This window comes from Peromyscus californicus, unplaced genomic scaffold, assembly GCF_007827085.1.
Source record: "Peromyscus californicus insignis strain IS unplaced genomic scaffold, ASM782708v3 Scaffold_10__1_contigs__length_136768540, whole genome shotgun sequence".
Lineage (NCBI taxonomy): Eukaryota > Metazoa > Chordata > Mammalia > Rodentia > Cricetidae > Peromyscus > Peromyscus californicus.
The window spans coordinates 25,011,864-25,035,917 of record NW_026294391.1 but is presented as its reverse complement, the minus strand read 5'-3'; the positions used below and the strand labels follow the sequence as shown (position 1 = coordinate 25,035,917).

Genomic DNA, 24,054 nt, shown 5'->3' with positions numbered 1-24,054 from the left:
AGCTTAGTTGAGGGGATGAGGGGGATGAACCGAACTCTGGGATATAAGATAAGTGGGATTTTCATGTGACATTTGAAGTCATTATTGGTGAAAAAAAGTACAATTTAAAATAAAAACCAGGATGTGATTCTGCAGTTTTGTGTTTCACCTTACTTACCCCATTGTAGTCTTGACTCTACCTTTTACAAGCATAGAAAATCGTATAGTACATTAAAAGTATTTAAGTGTGTGTGTGTGTGTGTGTGTGTGTGTGTGTGTGTGTGTGTGTGTGTGTTACATTAGATCATAAACTAGGATTTTTAAACTCTCAACAATAGACTAGAAATGTCAGAAACTGCATTGTGACTTTGGAGATACTATTTAAACTATCTTGCTTTGGGCTTCTCATCTGTAAAATAGAATAAAGCACTAGCTTCATTACTGGTAGAATGAACAGTTTATTCAAATTAGGGTACTCTTGATAGTGGAGAATGGCACTAATAGACATTACAGTGCTATAATTTTGAATGTTGCATTTCAAAAAATTACTATTAAATGGGATAGTTAAAGGTTTATAACACACAAAAATGATGAAATTACTCAATTCTAAGCATCCGGAGTTGCAAGAACAGGCCTGATTATGTTTGTTTTCTGTTCATGGAACCTTTGATCTTATCTTGTTTACCACTTCTGCTGCCAAGTGTTGGCACAGTGGCTTCACAAATCTTGCACGCGTGTACTGTAAGTGACCAGTAGGGGCAGCAGTGTCTTATTCCTTCCAGAGACCAAGAGATTGGGCTGTTGCCAGCCTCTCCTCTCTGAGTGCACTTCATTTGATGAGGGAGCTCCAGGCAAACTATCCTAGGAGGGGAGTGTTAGTTATGACAGTTCTCAAATTGTCCTAAAAGAGGTCTGGGATAGTGTTTTTTCATTTTTGTTGTTTTAGCTTCCACTATGTGTTAAAGTTATAATTTGTTTTAAATTACATGTGCAGAATAAAGGTTAGAAACCATTTCCATTTAATTCAGATATTAATAAAGTACTTTATTTAAAATTATTAATTTAGGACTTAAAATTCTTGTCATACAGGTCTTTCACTCATTTGATTTGAGTTACCCCCAAGGTTTTTTGTATTATTTGTGGCTATTATAAAGGGTGATATTTGAGTTACCCCAAGGTTTTTTTTTATTATTTGTGGCTATTGTAAAGGGTGTGTTTCTCTGATTTCTTTCTCAGCCCATTTATCATTTGTATATAGGAGGGCTATTGATTCTTTTGAGTTAATCTTGTATCCTGCCACATTACTGAAGGTGTTTATCAGCTGAAGGATTTCCCTGGTAGAATTTTTGGGGTCACTTATGTATACTATCATATCATCTGCAAATAGTGAAAGTTTGACTTCTTCCTTTCCAATTTGTATCTCCTTGGTCTCCTTTTGTTGTCTTATTGCTCTAGCTAGAACTTCAAGTACTATATTGAATAGATAATGGGGAGAGTGGATACCCTTGTCTTGTTCCTGATTTTAGTGGAATCGCTTTGAGTTTCTCTCCATTTAATTTGATGTTGGCTGCTGGCTTGCTGTAAATTGCCTTTATTATGTTTAGGTATGTTCCTTGTATTCCTAATCTCTCCAAGACCTTTATTATGAAGGGGTGTTTGATTTTGTCAAAGGCTTTTTCAGCATCTAATGAGATGATCATGTGTTTTTTTTCTTTCATTTTGTTTATATGATGGATTACATTGACAGATTTTCATATGTTGAACCATCCCTGCATCTCTGGGATGAAGCCTACTTGATCATGGTGGATGATTTTTTTTATGTGTTCTTGGATTTGGTTTGCCATTATTTTAGTGAGTATTTTTGCATCAATGTTCATGAGGGAGATTGGTCTGTAATTCTCTTTCTTGGTTATGTCTTTGTGTGGCTTGGGTATCAGGACGACTGTAGCCTCATAGAAAGAGTTTGGCAATGTTCCTTCTATTCTCTTCTGTTTCTATTGTATGGAACAATTTGAGGAGTATTGGTATTAGCTCTTTTTTGAAATTCTGGTAGAATTCTGTACTGAAACCATCTGGCCCTGGCCTTGTTTTGGTTGGGAGACTTTTAATGACTACTTCTATTTCCATAGAAGTTATACGCCTATTTAAATTGTTTGTCTGGTCTTGATTTATTTTGAGTTATGTGGTACCTATCCAGAAAATTGTCCATTTCTTTCAGACTTTCCAATTTTGTGGAGTATAGTTTTTTTTTTTTAAATATGACCTGATGATTCTCTGGATTTCCTCATTGTCAGTTGTTATGTCTCCCTTTTCATTTCTGATTTTGTTAATTTGGGTATTATCTCTCTGCCTTTTGGTTAGTTTGGATAAGGGCTTGTCTATCTTGTTGATTTTCTCAAGGAACCAAATCTTTGTTTCATTGATTCTTTGTATTGTTCTCTTTGTTTCTATTTTATTGATTTCAGCCCTCATTTTGATTATTTCCTGGTGTCTACTCCTCCTGGGTGAGTTTGCTTCTTTTATTTTCCTAGAGCTTTCAAGTGTGCTGTTAAGTCACTAGGGTGAGCTTTCTCCAACTTATTTATGTAGGCATTTAGAGCTATGAACTTTCCTCTTAGTACTGCTTTCATAGTGTCCCATAAGTTTGGGTATGTTGTGGATTCATTTTCATTGAATTCTAGGAAGTCTTTAATTTCTTTCTTTATTTCTTCCTTGACCCAGTGGTGATTCAGTTGAGCATTATTCAGTTTCAATGAGTTTTTAGACTTCTGTAATTTGTGTTGTTGTTGAATTCTAACTTTAAGCCATGTTGGTATGATAAAATACAGGAAGTTATTCCATTTTTTCTATCTGTTGAGATTTGCTTTGTGACTGAGTATGTGATCAATTTTAGAGAAGGTTCCATAGGGTGCTTAGAAGAAGGTATATTCTTTTTTGTTTGGGTGGAATGTTCTGTAGATGTCTGTTAAGTCCATTTGAGTCATAATGTCTGTTAGTTCCCTTATTTCTCTGTTAAGTTTCTGTCTGGCAGACCTGTCCATTGATGAGAATGTGGTGTTGAAGTCTCCCAGTATTAGTGTGTGGGGTTTGATGTGCAATTTAAGATTTAGTAATGTTTCTTTTACAAATGTTGGTGCCCTTGTATTTGGGACAAAAATGTTCAGAATTGAAACTTCATCTGGAAGGATTTTCCCTGTGATGAATATAACATGTCCTTCTTGATCTTTTTAAATTAATTTTAGTTTGAAGTCTATTTTGCTAGATATTAGGTTATCTACCCCAGCTTGCTTCTTAAGTCCATTTGATTGGAAAGACTTGCCCCAGTCCTTTACTCTGAGGTGGTGTCTGTCTTTGAAGTTGAGGTGTGTTTCTTGTATTCAACAGAAGGATGGATCCTGTTTTTTTATCCATTCTGTTAGCTTGTGTCTTTTTATAAGCAAATTGAGTCCATTGATATTAAAGAATACCAATGACCAGTGATTGTTAATTCCTGTTATTTTGGTGGTAGTGCTGTGTGTTTCCCTTCTTTGGTATTTGTTGGCATGGGATTATCTATTGCATATGTTTTCATGGGTGCATCTAACTTCTTTAGGTTGGATTTTTCCTTCTAGTGCTTTCTGTGGGACTGGATTTGTGGGTAGGTATTGTTTAAATCTGGTTTTATCATGGAATATCTTGTTTACTCCATCAAAAAATCAGTAGTTCTTCTATACACAAATCATAAATAGGCCAAGAAAGAAATCAGAAAAACATCACTCTTTACAATAACCATGGATAATATAAATTACTTTGAGGTAACTCTAACCAAACAAGTGAAAGACCTCTATGATAAGAACTTTAAATCCTTGAAGAAAGAAATTGAAGAAGATGTCAGAAAATGGAAAGATTTGTCATGCTCATTGATAGGTAGAACCAACAAAAAAAAAGGGCAATCTTACCAAAAGCAATCTACAGATTCAATGCAATTTCCATCAAAATCCCAACATAATTATTCATAGACTTCAAAAGAACAATACTCAACTTCATGTGGAAAAACAAAAAACCTAGGACAGCTAAAACAATTCTTTACAATAAAGCAACTTCTGGTGGCATCACCATCCCTGTCTTAAGCTCTACTATAGAGCTATAGTAATAAAAACAGCTTGGTATTGGCATAAAAACTGACATGTGGACCAATGTAATTGAATTGAAGATCCTGACATTAATCCATACACTTATGAACACCTGATTTTTGACAAAGAAGCCAAAAGTGTACAACGGAAAATAGAAAGCATCTTCAACAAATGGTGCTGGCATAACTGGATGTCAACATGTAGAAGATTGCAAATAGATCCACATCTATCACCATGCACAAAACTCAAATCCAAGTGGATCAAAGACCTCAACATAAATCCAGCTACACTGAACCTGATTGATAGAAGAGAAAGTAGGAAGTATCCTAGAAAACACTGGCATAGGAGATCACTTTCTAAATATAATACCAGTAGCACAGACACTGAGGGTGGCAATTAATAAATGGGACCTCCTATAAATGAGAAGCTTTTGTAAGGCAAAGGACACAGTAAATAAGACAAAAAAACGACAGCCTACACAATGGGAAAAGATCTTCACCAACCCCACATCTGACAAAGAGCTGATCTCCAAAATATGTAAAGAAATCAAGAAACTAGACAGCAAAATACCAGACAATCCAACTAAAAAAATGAGCTACAAATCTAAACAGAGAATTCTCAACAGAAGAATCCCAAATGGCCGAAAGACATTTAAGCAACTGCTCAACATCCTTAGTCATCAGGGAAATGCAAATCAAAATGACTCTGTCAGAATGGCTAAGATCAAAAACATTCATGAAAGCTTATGTTGGAGAGGATGTGGGACAAGGGGAACACTCCTCCACTGCTGGTGGGAATGCAATCTTGTACAGTCACTTTGGAAATCAGTATGACAGTTTCTCAGAAAATTGAGAATCAATCTACCTCAAGACCCAATTGTACCACTCTTGAACATATACAAAAGGCATGCTCAAGCATACCAAAAGGACACTTGCTCAACTACATTCATAGCAGCATTATTCATAGCAGAACCTGGAAACAACCTACATGCCCCAAACCAAAGAATGGATAAAGAAAATGTGGTACATATACACAATGGAGTATTACTTAGCTGTAAAAAACAATGACATCATGAAATTTGCAGGCAAATGGACATAACTAGAAAATGTCATCCTGAGTGAGGTAACCCAGACTCAGAAAGACAAGCATGACATGGTATGTACTCACTCATAAGTGGATACTAGATATAAAATAAAGGATAATCAGACTACAACCCAAAGCTCCAGAGAAGCTAGGAAAAAAAAGGAGGACCCTAAGAGGGACTCATGGATCACCTTGAGAAGAGGAAACGGAGGAGATCTTCATGAATAAACTAGGGATGTGGGGGGGAGCAATAGAGGGTAGAGGATGAGGGATGAGAACATGAGGGAACAGGATGGTTGGGCTGGGGGAGGGATGGAATGGGAGAGCAATGAAAGAGATATCTTGATAGAAAGAGACATTATGGGGTAAGGGGGAAAACTTTTGCTTGGGAAATTCACAGGAACCCACAAGGAAGACCCCAGATTAGATGACTAACAGTAGTGGAGAGGGTGTCTGAACTGGCCTACTCTGGTAATCAAGTTGGTGAATACCCTAACTGTCATCATAGAGCCTTCATTCAGTAACTGATGGAAACAGATGCAGAGATCCACAACCAAGCACCAGGCCAGCCCCGGGAGGCCAGTTGAAGAGAGGGAAGAGGGATTCTATGAGCAAGGGGAGTCAAGATCATGATGGGGAAACCTTCAGAGACAACTAAACCAAGCTCGTAGGAACTGAGGAACTTTAGACCAACAACTATGGAACCTGCATGGGACCAGACTAGACCCTCTGCATACAGGAGACAGTTGTGTAGCTGAGTCTGTTTGAGGGGCCCCTGGCAGTGGGATCAGGATCTATCCCTGGTGCATAAGCTGGCTTTTTGGAGCCTGTTACCTATGATCAGACACCTTGCACACCCTTGATTATGCGGGGAGGGGCTTGGTCCTGCCTCAACTGAATGTACGAGGCTTTTCTGTCCTCCCATGGGAGGACTTACCCTTTTGGAGAAGCGGATGGGAGGTGGTCCTGAGGGGAAGGTAGAGGGGGAGTGTGAGGAGGTATAAGAGGGGGATCTGTGATTGGTATGTAAAATGAATAAAAAAATAAATAAAAAAAGAAAAATAAATAAATAAAATTATTAATTTAGGAGAAATGCTAAATCATACAAGGCATTGGGATAATAAGCTTAAATTGGGACTTTTCCAAGTAAGTTGGACTATATGATTACACTATTTCACAGTTATAGCAGGGATTGAATGAATTATTATCCCTAAAAGAGTTAAGAATAATACCTGACATTGAACAAGCCCTCAGTGACTGTCAGCACCTGACAATACCCTTTTTTCTTATCAGATTAAAACATACTGAAAATGCCAGTACTTTGCCTATTTATTTGATTTTTTTTTTGTATTTCTATTTTGTGGGGTATTATTTTCTTGATTTTGATTTTTTCTTGTTTTTGTTTGTTTCTTGAAAGAGAAGGGGGAATGTAAAGTTGGATAGGCAAGGGGGTAGGGGAAGAAATGAGAACAAAATAAGAAAAAAAAACTAAAATAGAACTGAGCAAAATTTTGTTAAATATCTGCCTTTCCTAAGGGACAAATAATGTTGTCTTTTTCTTCATTGTATGTTCTCACTCAAGCCATTAAATTTGGTCCTTTCAATACCAATTTTGAGATACACAGACTTCAGAATATCCTCATGGAAATCATGAAGCTTCCATTTTGAAAAAAGTAGTAAAATTTGTAAAGCAGCCATTGTAACTCTCACCTGACGTATTTCACACTCTTTTCCCTCAAAGATCAGGAACCCTCAGAGAAGAGGGGGTAGAAAGACTGTAAAGGCCAGAGGCCAGAGATGACAGGGTGACACAGGAGCTTCTGCTCATGTTAGAACTGCTGCACCCAGGGACTCACAGGAGCAGTGATCGTCAACACAAGACCTACAGTCAACATCCTAGGATATATGGGGAAGAAGATGGCCAACCTTGACCTCTAGCTCAGGGCCAATTGACAGGTGATGGCTTCTGGGAAAGGGAGAGTATCATTTTTTAAAGGTGTAGCCTCTGGTAGGTTGACCATGACCATGCTCCAGTGGATAGCCCCACAACCATGAGTATATGGGGAACACACATTGGACTAGGTAGGTTATATAACATCCAGCACATGAAGTTGGGAAGGGGTGGGGTGTGGGGAATGGATCTGGGAGGTGTTGGGCAGAGGAGTGTGGAATGAATATGATTAAAATACATTGTATGACTGTAAGGAATTCTCAAAGAAATAATAAAAGATTTTTAAAATGTTTAAGACATGACTCTCTTTAAATTCTTCTTCCTTCCCAGTATGTGATTTACACAAATCTTTCCTTAACCCAGCTACTTCATGTACATAGCTAGTGTCTCCTTCATTTTCTCCCTACATTATCTACTCTCTCACAAGTACTCTAAGCTCCCCGTTATTCCTCCTTATCTTTCTTTCTTCTTTCCCTTCCCTCTTCCTTCAACTCCCTTGTTATGCTTTCCTAATCTTCTACCTACTGGTACTCATCTAGAACTATAATTGTACATATACTCAAGCATCTGTCTTCTCGGTGGCTGTACCTGAGCCTGGAAGCTTCCTGGATGAAAACATACACCTGCTTATTGATTATTACAGATCTTCTTGATTATTACACATTACTACATAAACACAGATCTTATATGGGTACATACTGTCTCTGCCTCAGTATTCTAGTTTCATCTCTTTCCTTTGAATACTGGCCTTTCCATTCTCCCAAACTGTTACTGAACACTTCTTCCTTCTTTTACAATGTGTCTGCATTTTTTCTTTCCACCACACTTTGAGCCAGTAAGAAACCTCAGAATTCACAGGCAGAATTAGGAACTTTCATCTTACCACCAATGAACCTACCAACTGAGTCACAATCATATTTATTGTCCCATTTCCTCTGTATAATGGTGAGACACAGGGATTCAGGAGACCACATTTTAACTGAGATCCTACTAGGTCATTTCCTGGGGCATAAACATGGAGAAATTAACTTCTCTGTGCTTTAATATCTCCTTCAGTGAGTTGGTGGTGAATGAAATAATGGATAAAATGAAATATCTACTTCTATATAAAGCTAACCCCTTTGTTCTGGATTCTATGGCTCTTTTTTAAAGAAAAATCTTCTTAAGACACATGTTCTTGAATTTATGCTTTCTGTTCAGTGTGGTGTTAACATCTTCCTTTTCATTTGAGTATTCCCTTTGCCAAATATATTCTCTTATCTTCTATTTTAGGGGAAAATCCTTTCAGGAACACATTTTTCTTCCATTCTAGCTTCTATGCTTCCCTGCATCACAAAGGCAATTGCAAGTGTTAGCTAAAATCTGCCACCATTTCCTTTATTCATTTTCCAGTTCAACCTAGTGCAGACCTGCTTTCTAAGAGATGGAGTGCTCCATTTTTCAGAGCATTTTCATTTTCATTCCCTTGGTGGGTGATTTCACCCATTTTTGCTGAGTTCAGACATCTGTTTCCTGGTTATTCCCAAGATACATGTGTTTTATCCCTCTCATGAACACATGTATCTATCTAATTACTTGCAAACTCTACTGAGCTGTTTCATAGGCATCTAAACCTGATCGTATCAAATGGGACTCTGTAATTCAACTCCACTGCAACCCCACATTCCCTGGCTTAGCATAATAGGTGCTCAACAAATTGTTGAAAGAATACATGGCAGGTGAGTAGTCTGATCATGTTAAGGAGTGAAAGTGTACAAAAATTTGTTTTACTCCATCTCTTCCCTTGAATGCTAAATTATTAAGCAATCTACTCTTGGTTTCTGAACATTCTCACCCACCAGCTAATCTTTAATCTACTACAATCTAGTATCTCTCTAAGTACTGAACTGAAAATACTCATCTAGGTAGTAGACAATAGAGCATTCTTCTAGTTAATTAAATTTTGTCCTCTACAGACTTTTTATTTTACTTCTCATTTGTTATTCCATATTCTTAAGATAGTTGTTCAGATAGTTGATTTTCAAATCTGCTTTTATAAAGTAGTCTTTTGAAGTATGCATTTTCCAAAATAAACTGGTTTTGTTTCAGTTATTGTATTTTGATATATATAATTTATCTTTAAATTAAAATATTTTGTAATGCCCCCTGTGAATTATTTTAAGGCTTAGATGATCCTAAAGGTATGCTTTAATTTTTAAACTTAAGAACATTTTTGTAGTCATCATTTTATTATTGATATTTAGCCCAAATTCACTTGATTAGATCACATATTCAGTACTTAATTTATAACCGATTTCAGTCCTTTGATATACTAGGTAGTAGCTGTTACCAACTTGACAAAACTTAGACTCACCTGGCAAGGGAGATACTCTATTGAAGGATTGCCCCCATAGGATTGGCCTTTGGACGTGTCTTGACTGATGATAGGCATTTTGGGGGTGGGGTGTGAGGGCATCCCACAGTGGATGGTACCATGTATAGGCAGGCCATGTTGAATATGAGCTGGCTATCATTTCTCTTAAGTTCTGCTTTGAGTTCTTGCTTAGATTCCTATCCTGACTCCCCTCAGTGATGAATTATGACCTGGAAGTGTCAGCCAAACAAACCCTTTCTTCCACAAAGTTGCCTTTGGTCAATGTGCTCAATTATAGTAACAGAAAAACAAATTAGAACACTGGAGATTTGTTGTGACATGCTTTAGAGTCCAGCTCATGGTAAACTTAACAAAATGTTCCTTCTGAACTTGAAAAGTATATATTTTCTTCAATTGTGGGTACAGTGAGTCTATTAATTCTATTGCTAAATTTACATCCTTAAGGATCTTTCAGTTGTTTTTTCTATCAATTATTGAAAGATGTATGTTAAAATTGTTCAATATGATTGTGGCTTTATCTGCTTCTATTTGCTAATTTAGTCATTGTATATCCAAGACAATGCTATCAGTTTACTATAAGTAATAATTTTGTGTATTTGCTTTTGTTTCCACATGCAAGTTATCACTGGCCTAGAACTCCCTATGCAGCCCAAGCTGGCCTTATAGTTTACAAAAATCTCCACTTTGCCTCCGGAGTGTTGGAATTACAGTTGTGAGTCCACCTGCCTGGGTTTAGTAGCAGATTTTGAAAGTCTACTTTCTCAAATATTAAAGGCACTGAATTGGCTTTATTTGAATAGCATTTTCATGCTCTCTGTCATCTATCTGTCTATCTATGTATCTATCTATCTGTCTGTCTGTCTATGTATCTATCTATCTTTCTTTCTATCTACTATTAATTTTAGGCTTCTGTATTGCCCTTATAACTATATGTATTATAGGCAAGAAGGAATTGGATTTTATTTGGGTTTTCATTTCATCTAACAATCTTTGTCTTTTAATTAAAACACTTGTCTATTTCCTTTTGTATCATTTGCTGACATATTTGGGGTTGATTGATCACTTTGCCATTTGATTTTCTGTACCCTTCTTGCTCTCCATTCCCCATTTCTTTCATCTCTACTTTCCTTTTACTCTGTGGTTTCCCTTCATCTCTTCATTTCTTACTTACATATTTAAAAATGTGCTAGTCTTTAATGGCTATTATTCTATTATGCCAGTATTGTCAAGAAATCCCAGAATTCATTCCCATAGAGCTCAGATACAGCATAAGAATCTTCTACACTGTCTTCCAAAAATATCTTGCCAGTTATTCAGATTTTGGAAGGAAACTAAAAATCGTTTTCCATCTGTGGTCATAAGGAGTGAGCCAATAGTGTTTTTGTTTGTTTGTTTTGGTTTTTTTTTAACTTTCTCATTACCAGAATCATCTGCAGTGTTCCACTCCAAAACTTAGGAGTCAGTGTCTTCAGTGGAGTTCACTGAGAATCAGCATTTCCCTTAAAAATCCTAGACAAATCCCATTATGATAAGGTAAAATTTGGGGGAGCCTTGGCAGTATTAGCTCCTAAAAGAGGTTGCTGAGTGACTTAAGCCACCCACAGACAATTACATCATCATAACATTCGTGGTGCAAACTGCACTGTTTATGAGCTGAAATAGCATCACAATTCAATAATATTTCATGGGCAGAACAAGTGATTCTGAACTTGTTCCACTGCACTAGAATTCTCTGAAGAAATAACTAGCTTCCACAGGGATAAAATCTATATAAGCTTAATGTAAAAAAGGCAATGTATGAGAAAAGGTGTGTGTGTGTGTGTGAGTGTGTGTGTATACTTGTGTACATGAGTGTCTCCATCCCCCCTCTCGTGTGTGTGTGTGTGTGTGTGTGTGTGTGTGTGTGTGTGTGTGTGTGTGTGTTCCTAGGCTGAATAGATAATATGTTTCTGAAATGGAGCTAGGTGTAAGAGAGAGGTCAACCAGCAGTATGTTTTTGGAGTGCTTTTAAAAACCTTTGGTAAATGCAGCCAGGACTCAGGGAGCTCATACGCATACAAACTCCTCAAAGTAATCTAATAATGCCTCAGCATCTAATAATGCCTCAGCTTTATATCTAGGTATTTGTAAGCAGTAAGATTGACACATTGTTTTTTTAGTTCCAGCATAATAGCATATAAGTCAGTGTTTGCTTTACCTTCACCAGCAGGTTTACGGAGTCTTAGGGGGGCAGATATTGGAAAATAGCTTATGTAGTCTACATTAAATTTTGACTTGTTTTTTAGTGGTATTGTTATAGAAGGTAACACTCTCTATATCAACAGACATGTTTCTCTTCCAGTCAGAAGTGAAAACCAGGCACAATGCTTCTGGTATTTTTCATGGGACTGGGATAGAAACCAGGGCTTGCTTTCCAAACACACCCACACACTCAATTGCTTGGGAGCTGAGGAAGACCTGAGCCCCATCTTGAAAAAGGATTTTAATTGGTAGTGGGAAGCAGCCAAGGTTTGGGATTTTTGAAGATTGTCTGGGTGATTCTAATGTTCAGACAAGTTTGGAACCTACTCATTTGGAGATATTGAACTGTAAAGTTGACATATAAACCTCTAAGTAAGGTAAAACTTGAGTTATCTGTGCTAATGTCAAGATAAGGAGATCAACTTAAATGAATCCACCAACATCCAGTGTGCACATGTAGGACATAGAATACATAAAGCAATGATTCTTAAGCTGTGGGTCAAGACCCCATTGGTGATTGAATGATCTTTTCACAGGGATCGTATATCAGATGTACTGCATACCAAATATTTACATTATGAGTCAGAACAGTAGAAAAATTACAGTTATGAAGTAACAATGAAAAAAATTATGGTTGGTGATCACCACAACAGGAAGAACTGTATTAAAAGATCACAGTATATGAAGGCAGATCCACTGATGAAAAACATCAAATCAGTTATGTACACACAGTCACATACATGCAAATTATCAATATTTAATCAGGATTTAAAATAACTGCTAGTTTGAATCTATATGCCCATTTAGAGTTGTTGGATAAAAATCAGAGAGCTCAAGCCAATTTGAATTTCAGATAAACAACAAATAATTTCAGTATAATTACATACCATGCACTATTTGGGCGACATTTATATTAAAATATATTTACCTGGAAATCAAGTTTAGCTGTGTGACTTGTAATTATATCGACTAAATATGCTAACCTTACCCACAATGGTAAAGGACTAGTTTGAGCAGTAATTTATTAGGACAAAAATCAAGTTAATTTTCTTATTCATTATGAGTTCTGTTTTTTTTTTCTTTTTTTTTTTTTAGTTACATTGCTTGGTTAACCACCTCAAGCTCTGTGTGATTCTGTACTGAGAGACAACCCTACCTTATTTTGCCTTTTCTGTCGTCTCCGCAGACGAAGGAACTCCTTATGTTGCCTGGAGACGAAGTTCACTGCTGCATATTCCAGTAAGGCAGCAAACACAAACAGAAGGCACACCGCCATCCAGATGTCAATTGCCTTCACATAGGAGACCTGACGAATAGGATGGGGTGAGAGAAAAAGAAGGAAGCTATGAAGGCTTTCCAGAAAACCTAATTCTACATTATTCGAATGGCACAAGTCATGGTCAAGTCTTTTCTAGTCTTTAGAAAGCTAATGTGACTAGTGCTGCAACAAATGTCTACCAATAGAAGACTGGGCAAAGGAACTGTGGTGTGTGTGTGTGTGTGTGTGTGTGTGTGTGTGTGTGTGTGTGTGTGTATGATCTAATGAAACACACACACAGATGAAATTGGAGGACACTAACTTAAATGAAACAATTATCTCACTTACATGGAATCTGAAAATCTTTATCTCATAGAAGTTAAGAGTAGATTAGCAACTGCCAGAGATTGGAAGAAGTGGGTAAATGGATATAATGCTATAATTGGAGGAACAAATTCTAATTTTATATTTCAGAGAATGATGAACATAGTTAACAATAATTCATCATATATCTCAAAATAGTTAGAAAAGAAAATTTTGGATCAACTGGCCAGAAAAAATAGTAAAAATTCAAGATATAGGGCATGCTGATTTCCCTGAGTTGACCCTCACTTAATATGCACATGAATTATGATATTACATCAGGGTCTAGTGTATATAGGTCAGTAGAAGGAGTCATATTCAGCACGTGTGCGACTTTGTGTTCAAGTTTCAGAGTTAAGAAAAAAATTAATTACCAAATATCCCAGTATACCTCATAAATATGTAGCAATAAAAAAGTGCTATAATGGTAAAAAAAAAAAATAAAAGGTACAAAAGTCATGTTAGTACCACTTAGAAGATTAAATATGAGACATATGAGACAATGGCCATGGGGAAGAGGGAACTTGTTACTCTCACTGCTCTGCAAGGATCAACATCTCACTCTATACACATTTTCACAGTACAGGAAGAAAAAAAATACAGGGTTGTTGTAACATTGCAGATCCCAACCTGCCAGCTGGGTGTATACTATTCAGTTCTAAATTTTTATGGGTCTTACCTACTATGTTTTTCTTTTTCTTTTCTAAGTACTTGCCAAGCATTCTTTTAAGTATTATATATGTATACATCTGTTAAGCCCAATAACAATTGTATTATCCCATTTTCTGAGAAGTAAAGAAGGGTTAAATTACTACCTAAAGGCACAAAACTAAAACGTGAAAGCCAAGATTCAATTGAAACAGAGTGTTGACTAGTGTATTTCTTTTCTGACCACACATAATAAACACAGTTCCTAAAGTCACATGGCTTATAGCCTCCATTTCCTTTGATGTTTATGGTATTTCTCATGCCATTTAACTTACTTCTAAATCATCATTTCCAATGAACGCACACATTATGAGACATTTAGGTTACTTTCAATTTCACTCCTCCGACTACAAATTTTGCTTGTGTGAACATCTTTCCCCCCAAATACCTGTTTGTCTCTGTGCTTATATGTTAGACCCATTTTTGGAAGCATTATGGTAGGGAATGATAGCAAAATGGTCTCTGTATTTAGAAAGTTAACAGCAGCACAGAGGGCAAAAGAGTAGAAAGTCGAGGGTGAGGAAGAAGTCCATCGCTGTGGAATATGGCTAACATCTCTAAGTGGCTTCACCGTGGTGACTCCACTCCTCAGCTGTCAAATATGAACAGTCACAGTACCAATCGCACAGAGGAGGTTGTGAAGAAAATCACTTACTACATGCAGAGTTTAAAATAATGTCAACTCTAGAATAAGTCCTATAGAAAGACTTGTAAGTATTTGGCCACATATAGGTGTGCTTTTTGTTAAAGGAAGAGAGAAAAATTAACAAAGAAGTGAAAATACCTACAATCTTAATAGAATGCACTTATTATTACTATTTTTATTTTGGAGGAATTTCATACATGTATACTTGTATTTATATAATTTCCACTCATTTCCTTTCCCTTCAACTCCTCCCAAGGCCCCTTTCAATTTCATGGCTTCTTCTTTTTTAATCTGTATTGTTATACACACACACACACACACACACACACACACACACACACACACACATTCATTTACCCCTACTTAATCTATTTAGTGTTGCTCATGTACATGAGTATAAGTCTGAGAACATGGGATTGAATAACCTATCAGGGGTGTGGGTCCATGGAGAAGACTGATTCTCCTTCTCTTAGTAGTCATTAATTCCCTGTAGCTCTTCATCTAAGGGTAGGGCCTTGTGAAATTTCCCCTTGTCACATTGGTAAGACAATTGGTGCTGGCATTATGAAGGTATTCTTTAGGCCAACCACACTGTTGCGATTTCGGAAGTGCAGCTTCCCTATCGTGTCTAGAAAATACTGTTTACAGTCCCACTTATATTGTTCTAAGTTGGCCCAGTGCTTTAGCATCCTTTTCCTTAGGAATGTACCACTATTTCTACCTGGGATGAGTATTCATATTTTGTCTGACGGAGGCCTTTCAGAATCAATTAAAACCTGTCAGAAATGCCAACTCTCCTAGGAAGCATCCTTTTATCTTCCCCCCTTCTTCCATCTGGATTGGGGGCATTTTCTTTGTCCTCTTACTGAAGTCTACTGAATTTATTCTTTCTTTCTTAGTCACCTGCTCCTCTAGCCCTATCAATAGACTGTAAGCTTGCTTTGTAAGTGTGTGCCTGGGTAAGTTGGTTGTTTTTAGAGGAATGACCCTGGGCAGAATTACTCCTTGTATAGCCAACACCGAACCTGGCAAGTCATGGGTATATATAAGTTTATATATATAAATTAAGCAACAATTAGTGGAAAAAGATTCAATGAATTTGAAGGAGAATGGAGAGGGTTATGTGAGAGTTTGGAGGGAGGAAAAGGAAGAGAGAAATGTGATTATATTATAATCTCAAAAATAAAAAATGATTAAGAAAGAATAAATAATGTAGTGTGGATGTTTAGATAGATAAATGAATGAATGAATAAGTGGATGAAACAAAGGAATAATATAGGCATTTTGCATTAAATCAGATAATCCTAAACTATGACCTATCATCCACACATATCTGCATATATCCTTTATATATTAGATGCTTATAAAAAGTGTAATATAACGTTTTTAAATTCTCTTAGCACACCTAGAATTTTAGAATGTTTTTCCTTAGTAAGCAATAATTGGTCTTGCACTTGCTCATCTGAAGCAACCCTATTTTATGATAATATAATGTTACTAAACACAATATTCCCTGTTATATATTATTCAGATGGCCTGTAAATATTTGAAGATCTCATAATGAAGAGAATTTGTCACTGCCTGAAACATACTCATACACAGAGCGAAGCCCAATAGAGCTGACCATATTTCTCCTATTCCTGGTGTTTACAGCGTTCAGGAATTTCTAAAGCATTTTTCTACCTCCTTCTGACCATCTGCAGGCTCAGCACATATTTGACTTCTTTTCTAGTCGGTCATAAGTGAATTCTTTCACTGTCTTAATCATTTTTGTTGGTCTCTTAGTTTCCTTCAAATTATGAACCTCCTTCCAGCATTAAAGTGCTGACATTGAATGCATTATTCACATGGAGTTAGAGGGTATTGGGAAATGTCTATTACATACGATGTGATGTCCCTTGGTGTTGCCCTCTCAGGACTGAAATTCCTTTTTGTTGCTTTTAACCAGCTCTAATGTCAGATTCTCTCCCTTTGGCTGCTAATCCTTAGAAGTTTTTAGCTCACATCTTTTCCTGTCACATTCTTTTTATGATTCTTGGGCCTACATGATCCCTTCCTGAACTACTTACTACACACTTGCAAAATAGTTTTTCAATGGTAACTAAGCTCTGAATATGAGGCTATGATTCACTGACTTGGATTCTTTAGAGAGATTTTTATTTTTTTTACATTTAATTTTAGTTTTAGGTTTTTGAGATAAGGTCTTGCTATATAGGCCAGGCTTGCCTGGAACTCGCCATCCTCTCACCTCAGTCTTCAAAACATTGGAATTATAGGAATATATGCCATCATGGTAAGTCTCCTTTTAAGAGTATTTAATTATGTCAACAAGATGCCTCAGCAGGTATAGCTATCTACTGATCAAGCCCCATGGCCTCATTTTGATACTACTTCAACCCTACACTAGAAGGAGAGAACCAACTCCCAAAATTGTTCTCTGACCTCCACCTTTACAGTATATATTAGTACACATACACTCACACTCAAATACACACACACACCCCAATAATAATGATAACAATAATAGTTTTGAAGAAAGCAGTTTCAAAAACAATATTAAGAAATGTAAAACCTAATAGACATTCATAGCCTAGTGATATGTGAAAGCATTGTAGTGGATTTTGTGAAAGGTAAATCAGAAGATGCCAGATGACTAAGATGCTTATTGATTCTTCCCAGAAGTTCTCTCATTACAGTTCTGGGGACTTTCTTCACAGTAGACCAGGAGCAGTAAATCATAGCCCAAGGGTCAGCTCTGACTCACTGAATATCTGCCAAATATTTATTGAAACACAGTTATACTTGCTTAGTTACATATTGCTTATGGCTACATTTATATTAAAATGACACAGTTGAGTAGCTGTGACTAAAATCAAATGGCCTGCAGAGCCTGAAACACTAAGTGCTTGTTTATTGAAAATGTTCGCCAGTCCTTAGCCTTCAGGAGTTTAATGGCTAGAAGAAGCTATAAAGGCAAAGCCCCGAACATAGAAGATGGCGGGGAATCCAGCGATTTGTATATGTTGTGCATTTTAGGGATGAGGACATGATGATGCGTACATAGGTGTACATTCCAAGCAGAGAAGGCACTGAAGGCAAGCAGATAGAGTCAAGGTTTCTAGATCATCATAAAAAATATTCTAGAGCCGGGCAGTGGTGGCGCACGCCTTTAATCCCAGCACTCGGGAGGCAGAGCCAGGCAGATCTCTGTGAGTTCGAGGCCAGCCTGGACTACCAAGTGAGTTCCAGGAAAGGCGCAAAGCTACACAGAGAAACCCTGTCTCGAAAAAAAAAAAAAACCAAAAAAAAAAAAATATTCTAATGATCATTTTTCAAATGAGGTATAAGCATATGTCTTATAATACCCATGCAGTTCTTTGTGTGAAAAAGCAAAGATCTTATCAAAAGCCAACATTCTTCTTCCTCATGGGACTATCTCTCCTCTTGACATTTTCAGCTTCTACTCAGGCCTGGTTCCCTCTCAGACTCTTTGACCATATATGCGATTCCTCTATGGGACATCTTCTTCTCTGTCTTGTGTCTCTTTAACTATTTCTGCTTTAATTTCCACTTTATATTCACACCCTCAATAAACCCACCCACTTCCATAGATTTCTTATTTCTGTGTATTTGAGGGTGGTAGAAGTGTTGTTGTTGTTGGTGTATATCCTACAGCAAAGACTTCGTGCGAATCTCATTTCCTGCACCGGTAAAACTAGATTTTCTAGTCCAGTTGAATACACAATGGAATGTGGAAGAAACTATGAATGCTGTTTGAGGGCCTCTAAAATATCTCTAAGGACAACCCTTCTACATCTACCTTGGATGTCTTTTATTCAAGACAGTAATACAAACAAACAAACAAACAAACAGAAAAAGCAGCAATACCATACGCTGAAGAAGCCGGGATCTCTAAAAAAAACCCCAAAAACCCAGGGCTCCCTCCTCCAGAGTAGAGTATAATATGAAAGAGAAAGATTCTTTCCTTGCATTCATCCACAGAATTCAGGTTTTGTGTTTCCAAAGCCATCCCTCAGCCATGACATCTCCTGTGCACTTGTGCTAGTTCTAAAATGTCTATAGTTATTATTTGCAGAGTCTTAATTAAATGTCCCCTCATCCATTCATTTCATTAGAGTCCTTTCACTAGCAACTCTGCTTTCGCCATTGATTATTTCCTTGCCTTCCCTCTAATATTCAGTCTATTGTACAGACTTCACATTTCTATCTGCAAAGCATCGGTGTTTACTCTTTACTTTTCATTCCAAAGATGTCATTACAGGCTCAGCCATAAACCGGTAGATCTGGCTATTGTAACAGTAGGTCCCTTTGCAGTCAATATCTTCTAGTGGCACTTTGTCCTTTTGCTTCTATGGGATGAATTTCAAAAAAAGTTCAATTGGAAACATATATGCTTAAGCATTACTATGGCTGCCTTTTGCATGCTCTAGTATTCAAGATACTGTACAGTATGTGTCTGTCCTAGTTATTTAACTTTACCCTACTCTTTCCTAACACAAACTTTGCACTTTGTTTAAGCAATTCTACTTACCTCTGGGGAAGCCAACTCCATTCCTGTTATGACTCATTGTTTACACCAGTGGTTCCCAAATTGAGGAAATGATTTTGCACCTCAGGGGAAACCTGGTCATGTTTGCAGATACTTTTACTTGTAACAACCACTGGGAGGTGCTACTAGTATGGGTCAGGAATGCTGCTAGACATCCTATAATGCCCAGGATTTCCTCAGCCAACAAGATCTTCAGTCCAAATGCTAATAATTTTGCATTGAAAAATCCCAATGTTAGGAAAGAAAAAAAATGTTCCCAACCCCCTAATACCTATGTCTAGTCCAGTGAATCTCAATTAGGGACACTTAGGAATATCTGAAGCTGAAGTCAGGAGTACAGGATAAGGAATTATCTAGTTATTAGATTCAGAAATCCTGCTTAAAATTTTTCCACTGTGTAAATTCTCACATTTCTCCATTTCCAGATAATTATTTAAGGAGTAGTTCAAATTCTATCTTTGGTATGATCCTTTCTCTGCCCACAGTGGTCCCACTCATATTTAGGTTTTATAATGTATTTATAGTTAGTTGACCCATTTTAGTGTTCGTGCATATGTGTTTTATCTACACAACTGAAGTATAAAATATTTTCAGGATAAAAATTCAATACCTTTCTATCTATGCCACTGAGGACAAGGCTTTCTGCTGTTAGTAAGTGCTCCATAAATTGCATTTGATCGACACAATTTCCAAGAAGTACAGAAATTCAAATTTTGTTCACAATCACTATTTTATATGGAGAGTCAACTACAAAAAAAGATAACTAAATGGAAGACAAATTTAAGTCATTTTAAAATTATGAATTTATTATTATTTTAGAAGCATGGCACCTCTAGTTACTCAGGAGGCGAGGCAGGAAGATCACTTGAGTTCAGGAGTTCTGGGCTGTGGTGTGCTGGGCCCACCAAGTATCAGCTACCTAGAGCAAGGAACCACAAGATAACCTCAGGATGGGTGAGTCAGCCCAGGATGGAAATGGAGCAGATCAAATCTCTTGAGGCGCTCAATAGGTCCTGTATTTTAGAGATGCTAGCTAATGGTGTTCATGTTACTCTGGACCTGTTTTTACTAAGGAAAAGAAATTGTATTGTTTTTTATAGCTTTACAGCTCATATAGTTTACAAACGGATCTGGTGGGAAAGTAGAGGCAACTGAGTAGTTTAGGTTTTCTTAGCTCTAGGTAAGCACCTATCTGTTGTACTTCATGTCGTTTTGGCATCATGTTAACATTCTTTGGAGGCAATTCTCACTGATGGTTTCTCAATGCTCTTGATGTTTTTGAAAACTTGAGAAAGATTTCTAGAGCCAGTGTCTCATTGATTGCACACTCAACCCAATTTCAAAGGAGAAAAGCAAGTCATGAGCATATTTGCTTGTACCCTACAATTTGTTTTTCTAGTTTCAGATGTGACAGCATTTCCCAAGACAAGAGGCCATTTGTTTATGAGTTAGGACATTTTCTATCCCACACTGATCTCCAGGACAGAATTATGGGTAATCATTTTACAGGGACTATTCTCTTTGTTCCTCAGGCAAGAATTCCCATAGGACAGTGTGCCAACTAATGTGCCAATTAATGTGCATTCCTAGCCACTAGGCTGACCCCAGAGAGCTGTGGCATTCCTCCAAAAATCAATAAAAGGGATTGTTTATGAAAATGTATAGTGAGAAGTTTCCTGTAGTGGAGAAGATTCACAGTGACTACGATCAACCAAGCATTAGTTTTAATATAAAACAAAAAAAATGGGATTCATGGGACAATCTCAATGTTACCAGCTAGTTTTCTTTTATGTGGGGAGACAAAGGATGTATCTGTACATGTGCAGCAGAGATACACATATCTAGAGGCGAGAAAAGCAAGTCATGGGTCTAATGAGGGGCACTGAGTTAAGGAGCCAGGTAAGAGTTTGAATGAATGAGAATTATAAGATACACTCATGACACAGAACAAGGTAGATGCTGCTGCTGATCCAGCTGTCATTGTCCTGATGTTCTGCCCAAGGGTGATGAGAACCAAACTATAAGCCATGCTTCCCTGCAGCTTGCTCCTGCTCCGACCACCCAAGAGAGGACGTGACCCACAGTTTTTAAGGTTTCACTTATCCTCACAGCAGACCACGCCCATAAGGTCAGAAAACACTCCATCCAATTGGTCATTGGGCCAAATGGAGGAATTCCCACAACTTTTCCCCTTTTATGTCTAAAACAGGAAGGTTCTAATCCTAACCTAGCAAAAACTATAACAATAAGAACTATTAGCAAGTGTTACATTCAATTGGTCATCGGGCCTAACGGCGGAATTCCCACAACAGGGGTCTTCCTCTATCACTCTCCACCTTCTTCTCCTGAGAAGGAGTCTTTCACTGAACCTGATGCTCGCCATTTCAACTAGGATGCCAGGCTGGCCAGCAAGATCCTAGTATCTAAGTGTCTGTCTTCCAACATTGGGATTGCAGGCATGCACGGCCAAACCTGTCTTTTATATGGGCATTAGTGATTTAGACTATGGAGCTCTTGTCGTCATAGCAAGTAAACTCATCCCCTGAACCATCTTCCCAGCACTATTTTTCTTTCTGAGCTATTATCCTTCATAACCTCCTGCTTGGGTCAATTTTTTTTTTAAATTTTTATTTTTATTTTGCAATACAATTCAGTTCTATATATCAGCCACGGATTCCCTTGTTCTCCCCCTATGGCCCCCCTTACCTTCCCCCATCCCATCCCCCATTCCCACCTCCTCCAGGGCAAAGCCTTCCCCACAGACTGAGATCAACCTGGTAGACTCAGTTCAGGTAGGTCCAGTCCCCTCCTCCCAGGCCGAGACAAGCGATCCTGCATAGGCCCCAGGTTTCAAACAGCCGACTCATGCAATGAGTACAGGACCCGGTCCCACTGCCTGGATGCCTCCCAAACAGATCAAGCCAGTCAACAGTCTCACCATTCAGAGGGCCTGATCCTGAGGTATCTGGATGCAGAGATCCATGGCTAGGCCCCAGGTGGATCTCTGGGAGTCCAATTAGCGAGAATGAGGAGGGTTTATATGAGCGAGAATTGTTGAGACCAAAGTTGGATAAAGCACAGGGACAAATAGCCAAACAAATGGAAACACATGAACTATGAACCAATGGCTGATGGGTCAATTTTTAGTTGTTCTAAAACTATGAAACAAGCTAGTGCCAAAGCGGAAAAGATTTTCTGATCTGTACAGAACCATGTTATCTACCTTTGATGAGAAAATTTTGAAAAAAACTTTGATTAACGCTTGTTGAAATGAAGGCTACTTGTTGGCCAGAGTAGCTTGAGATATGCTCCCATTGTATGGAATAGGAGATTTGATATCTCTAATCAATTCATGTTTTGTTTGATGTTATGAAGTATACCAGCCCTATCTCCACCAGTTTCATGAATGGAAATGGAGTTTATTAATGCATAGTAAAATAATATATCACCAGAAATCAACAAACATGGAAAGAAGATTTCTGACTTTGCTTTTTGCTTTTGTCTCTTATCTATACACATCCATTTTTATCATCAAAAATAGTTGAATTAACTATGGTGCCAAAAGATTCATGATGTTGTACAATTTTGTCTTTATAGTTTCAGGGCCAGGTTGTGATTTTTATTGACTAATTAAAACAGCTTACACCTGCTGTTTAATGCAGGAAAATCAGATTTCCTTGGCAACGACATATAGTAGCAGAGCTGACTATCTGGTTTATGCCAGCATCCCAACCCTCATGCATTTTCTATTCATAGCTGATATTCTTGTTGGAGTCTGGGCAAAGTAATTTAAACAATAATGCTCTTTATGAAAATGTGGTTTGCATAAATAACCATTGGGTGGCAATACCTTCAAACCTGGCATCTGAACAAACCATCCAGCTATAGATGGTCCTGGAAACCTTTTGGGATCAATTTGTTTGGTTGGCATTAGATGCTATACAGGTCTAATTAGCTGATATTATTTATGATTATGTTTCTCTTCATTATAGAAATCAGGAGACTATTCAAAGTGACTTAACAAAGCCATATATCCATGTGAGCTTTGAAAAGGGAAGGGGTACTAGAAGAGTACAACTGCTCACCCCCAAAATATACAAGCAATACCAAGCAATATTTGTTGTACCATACTATCACCCTGCAGAAATGCTCCCTCAAGTTTTCTGCAAATAAGGCATCTGGGGAAGCCAAAGCAAGGAGAGTATTTGCATCCAGAGAAAGGGGAAGAAGCAGGACTCAAGAAAATCTTCCCTCTGCTTGTGTCTGCCACATTCCATCCATTCTCAGTTAATGAGAATACCACCACTGCTTACTTCCTATGACTGCACCTTCAGATGCAAAATGTGTGACTGCACCTTCAGATTCAAACTGTGATGTATGTTCCTTCTCCAATAGGACAGGAATGAGCAGTAAGTGGGAGATTGGTAGCTAATTAGCACTATTAGAAAACCAAGGGGAAAATTGAAGAAAAGAGCTAGTTATATTGTATCAATATTAGAAAGATGACACTGAGGAATGACAAGATGATGCCCTCTTAAATAGATATCCATTAAGTCAGTGTGTGTGTGTGTGGGGGGGGTAAATATATGAAGGTTTGGCTGACTAATATTTTAATCCTGGCCAAATGGTCAATGAACTTGGGAAAATGGCTTCTTTTGGAAACTCAGCTTCTTCATATTGAGGTAGGGGTCCATGGGACAGTGAAGGACTGAGTAAGATGCTTTTTGTAAATCTTAACACTCATTTGGCACTTTGTAGATGCTCATTGG

General features: G+C 37.6%; 1 protein-coding gene across 4 annotated transcripts in view; it reads right to left on the bottom strand.

Annotated features, from left to right (window-relative positions):
• Glra2 (glycine receptor alpha 2) overlaps positions 1–24,054 on the bottom strand; it is a 198,792-nt gene that overhangs the window by 42,921 nt on the left and 131,817 nt on the right. For 3 of the 4 annotated variants that reach the window (XM_052716353.1, XM_052716177.1, XM_052716273.1), the window contains one exon: positions 12,897–13,046. The exons of the other annotated variant lie outside the window; for it this stretch is intronic. In XM_052716353.1, the coding sequence (XP_052572313.1) occupies positions 12,897–13,046 (150 nt within the window). The remainder of the gene's footprint in view (positions 1–12,896; positions 13,047–24,054) is intronic. 4 annotated transcript variants of the gene reach the window in all.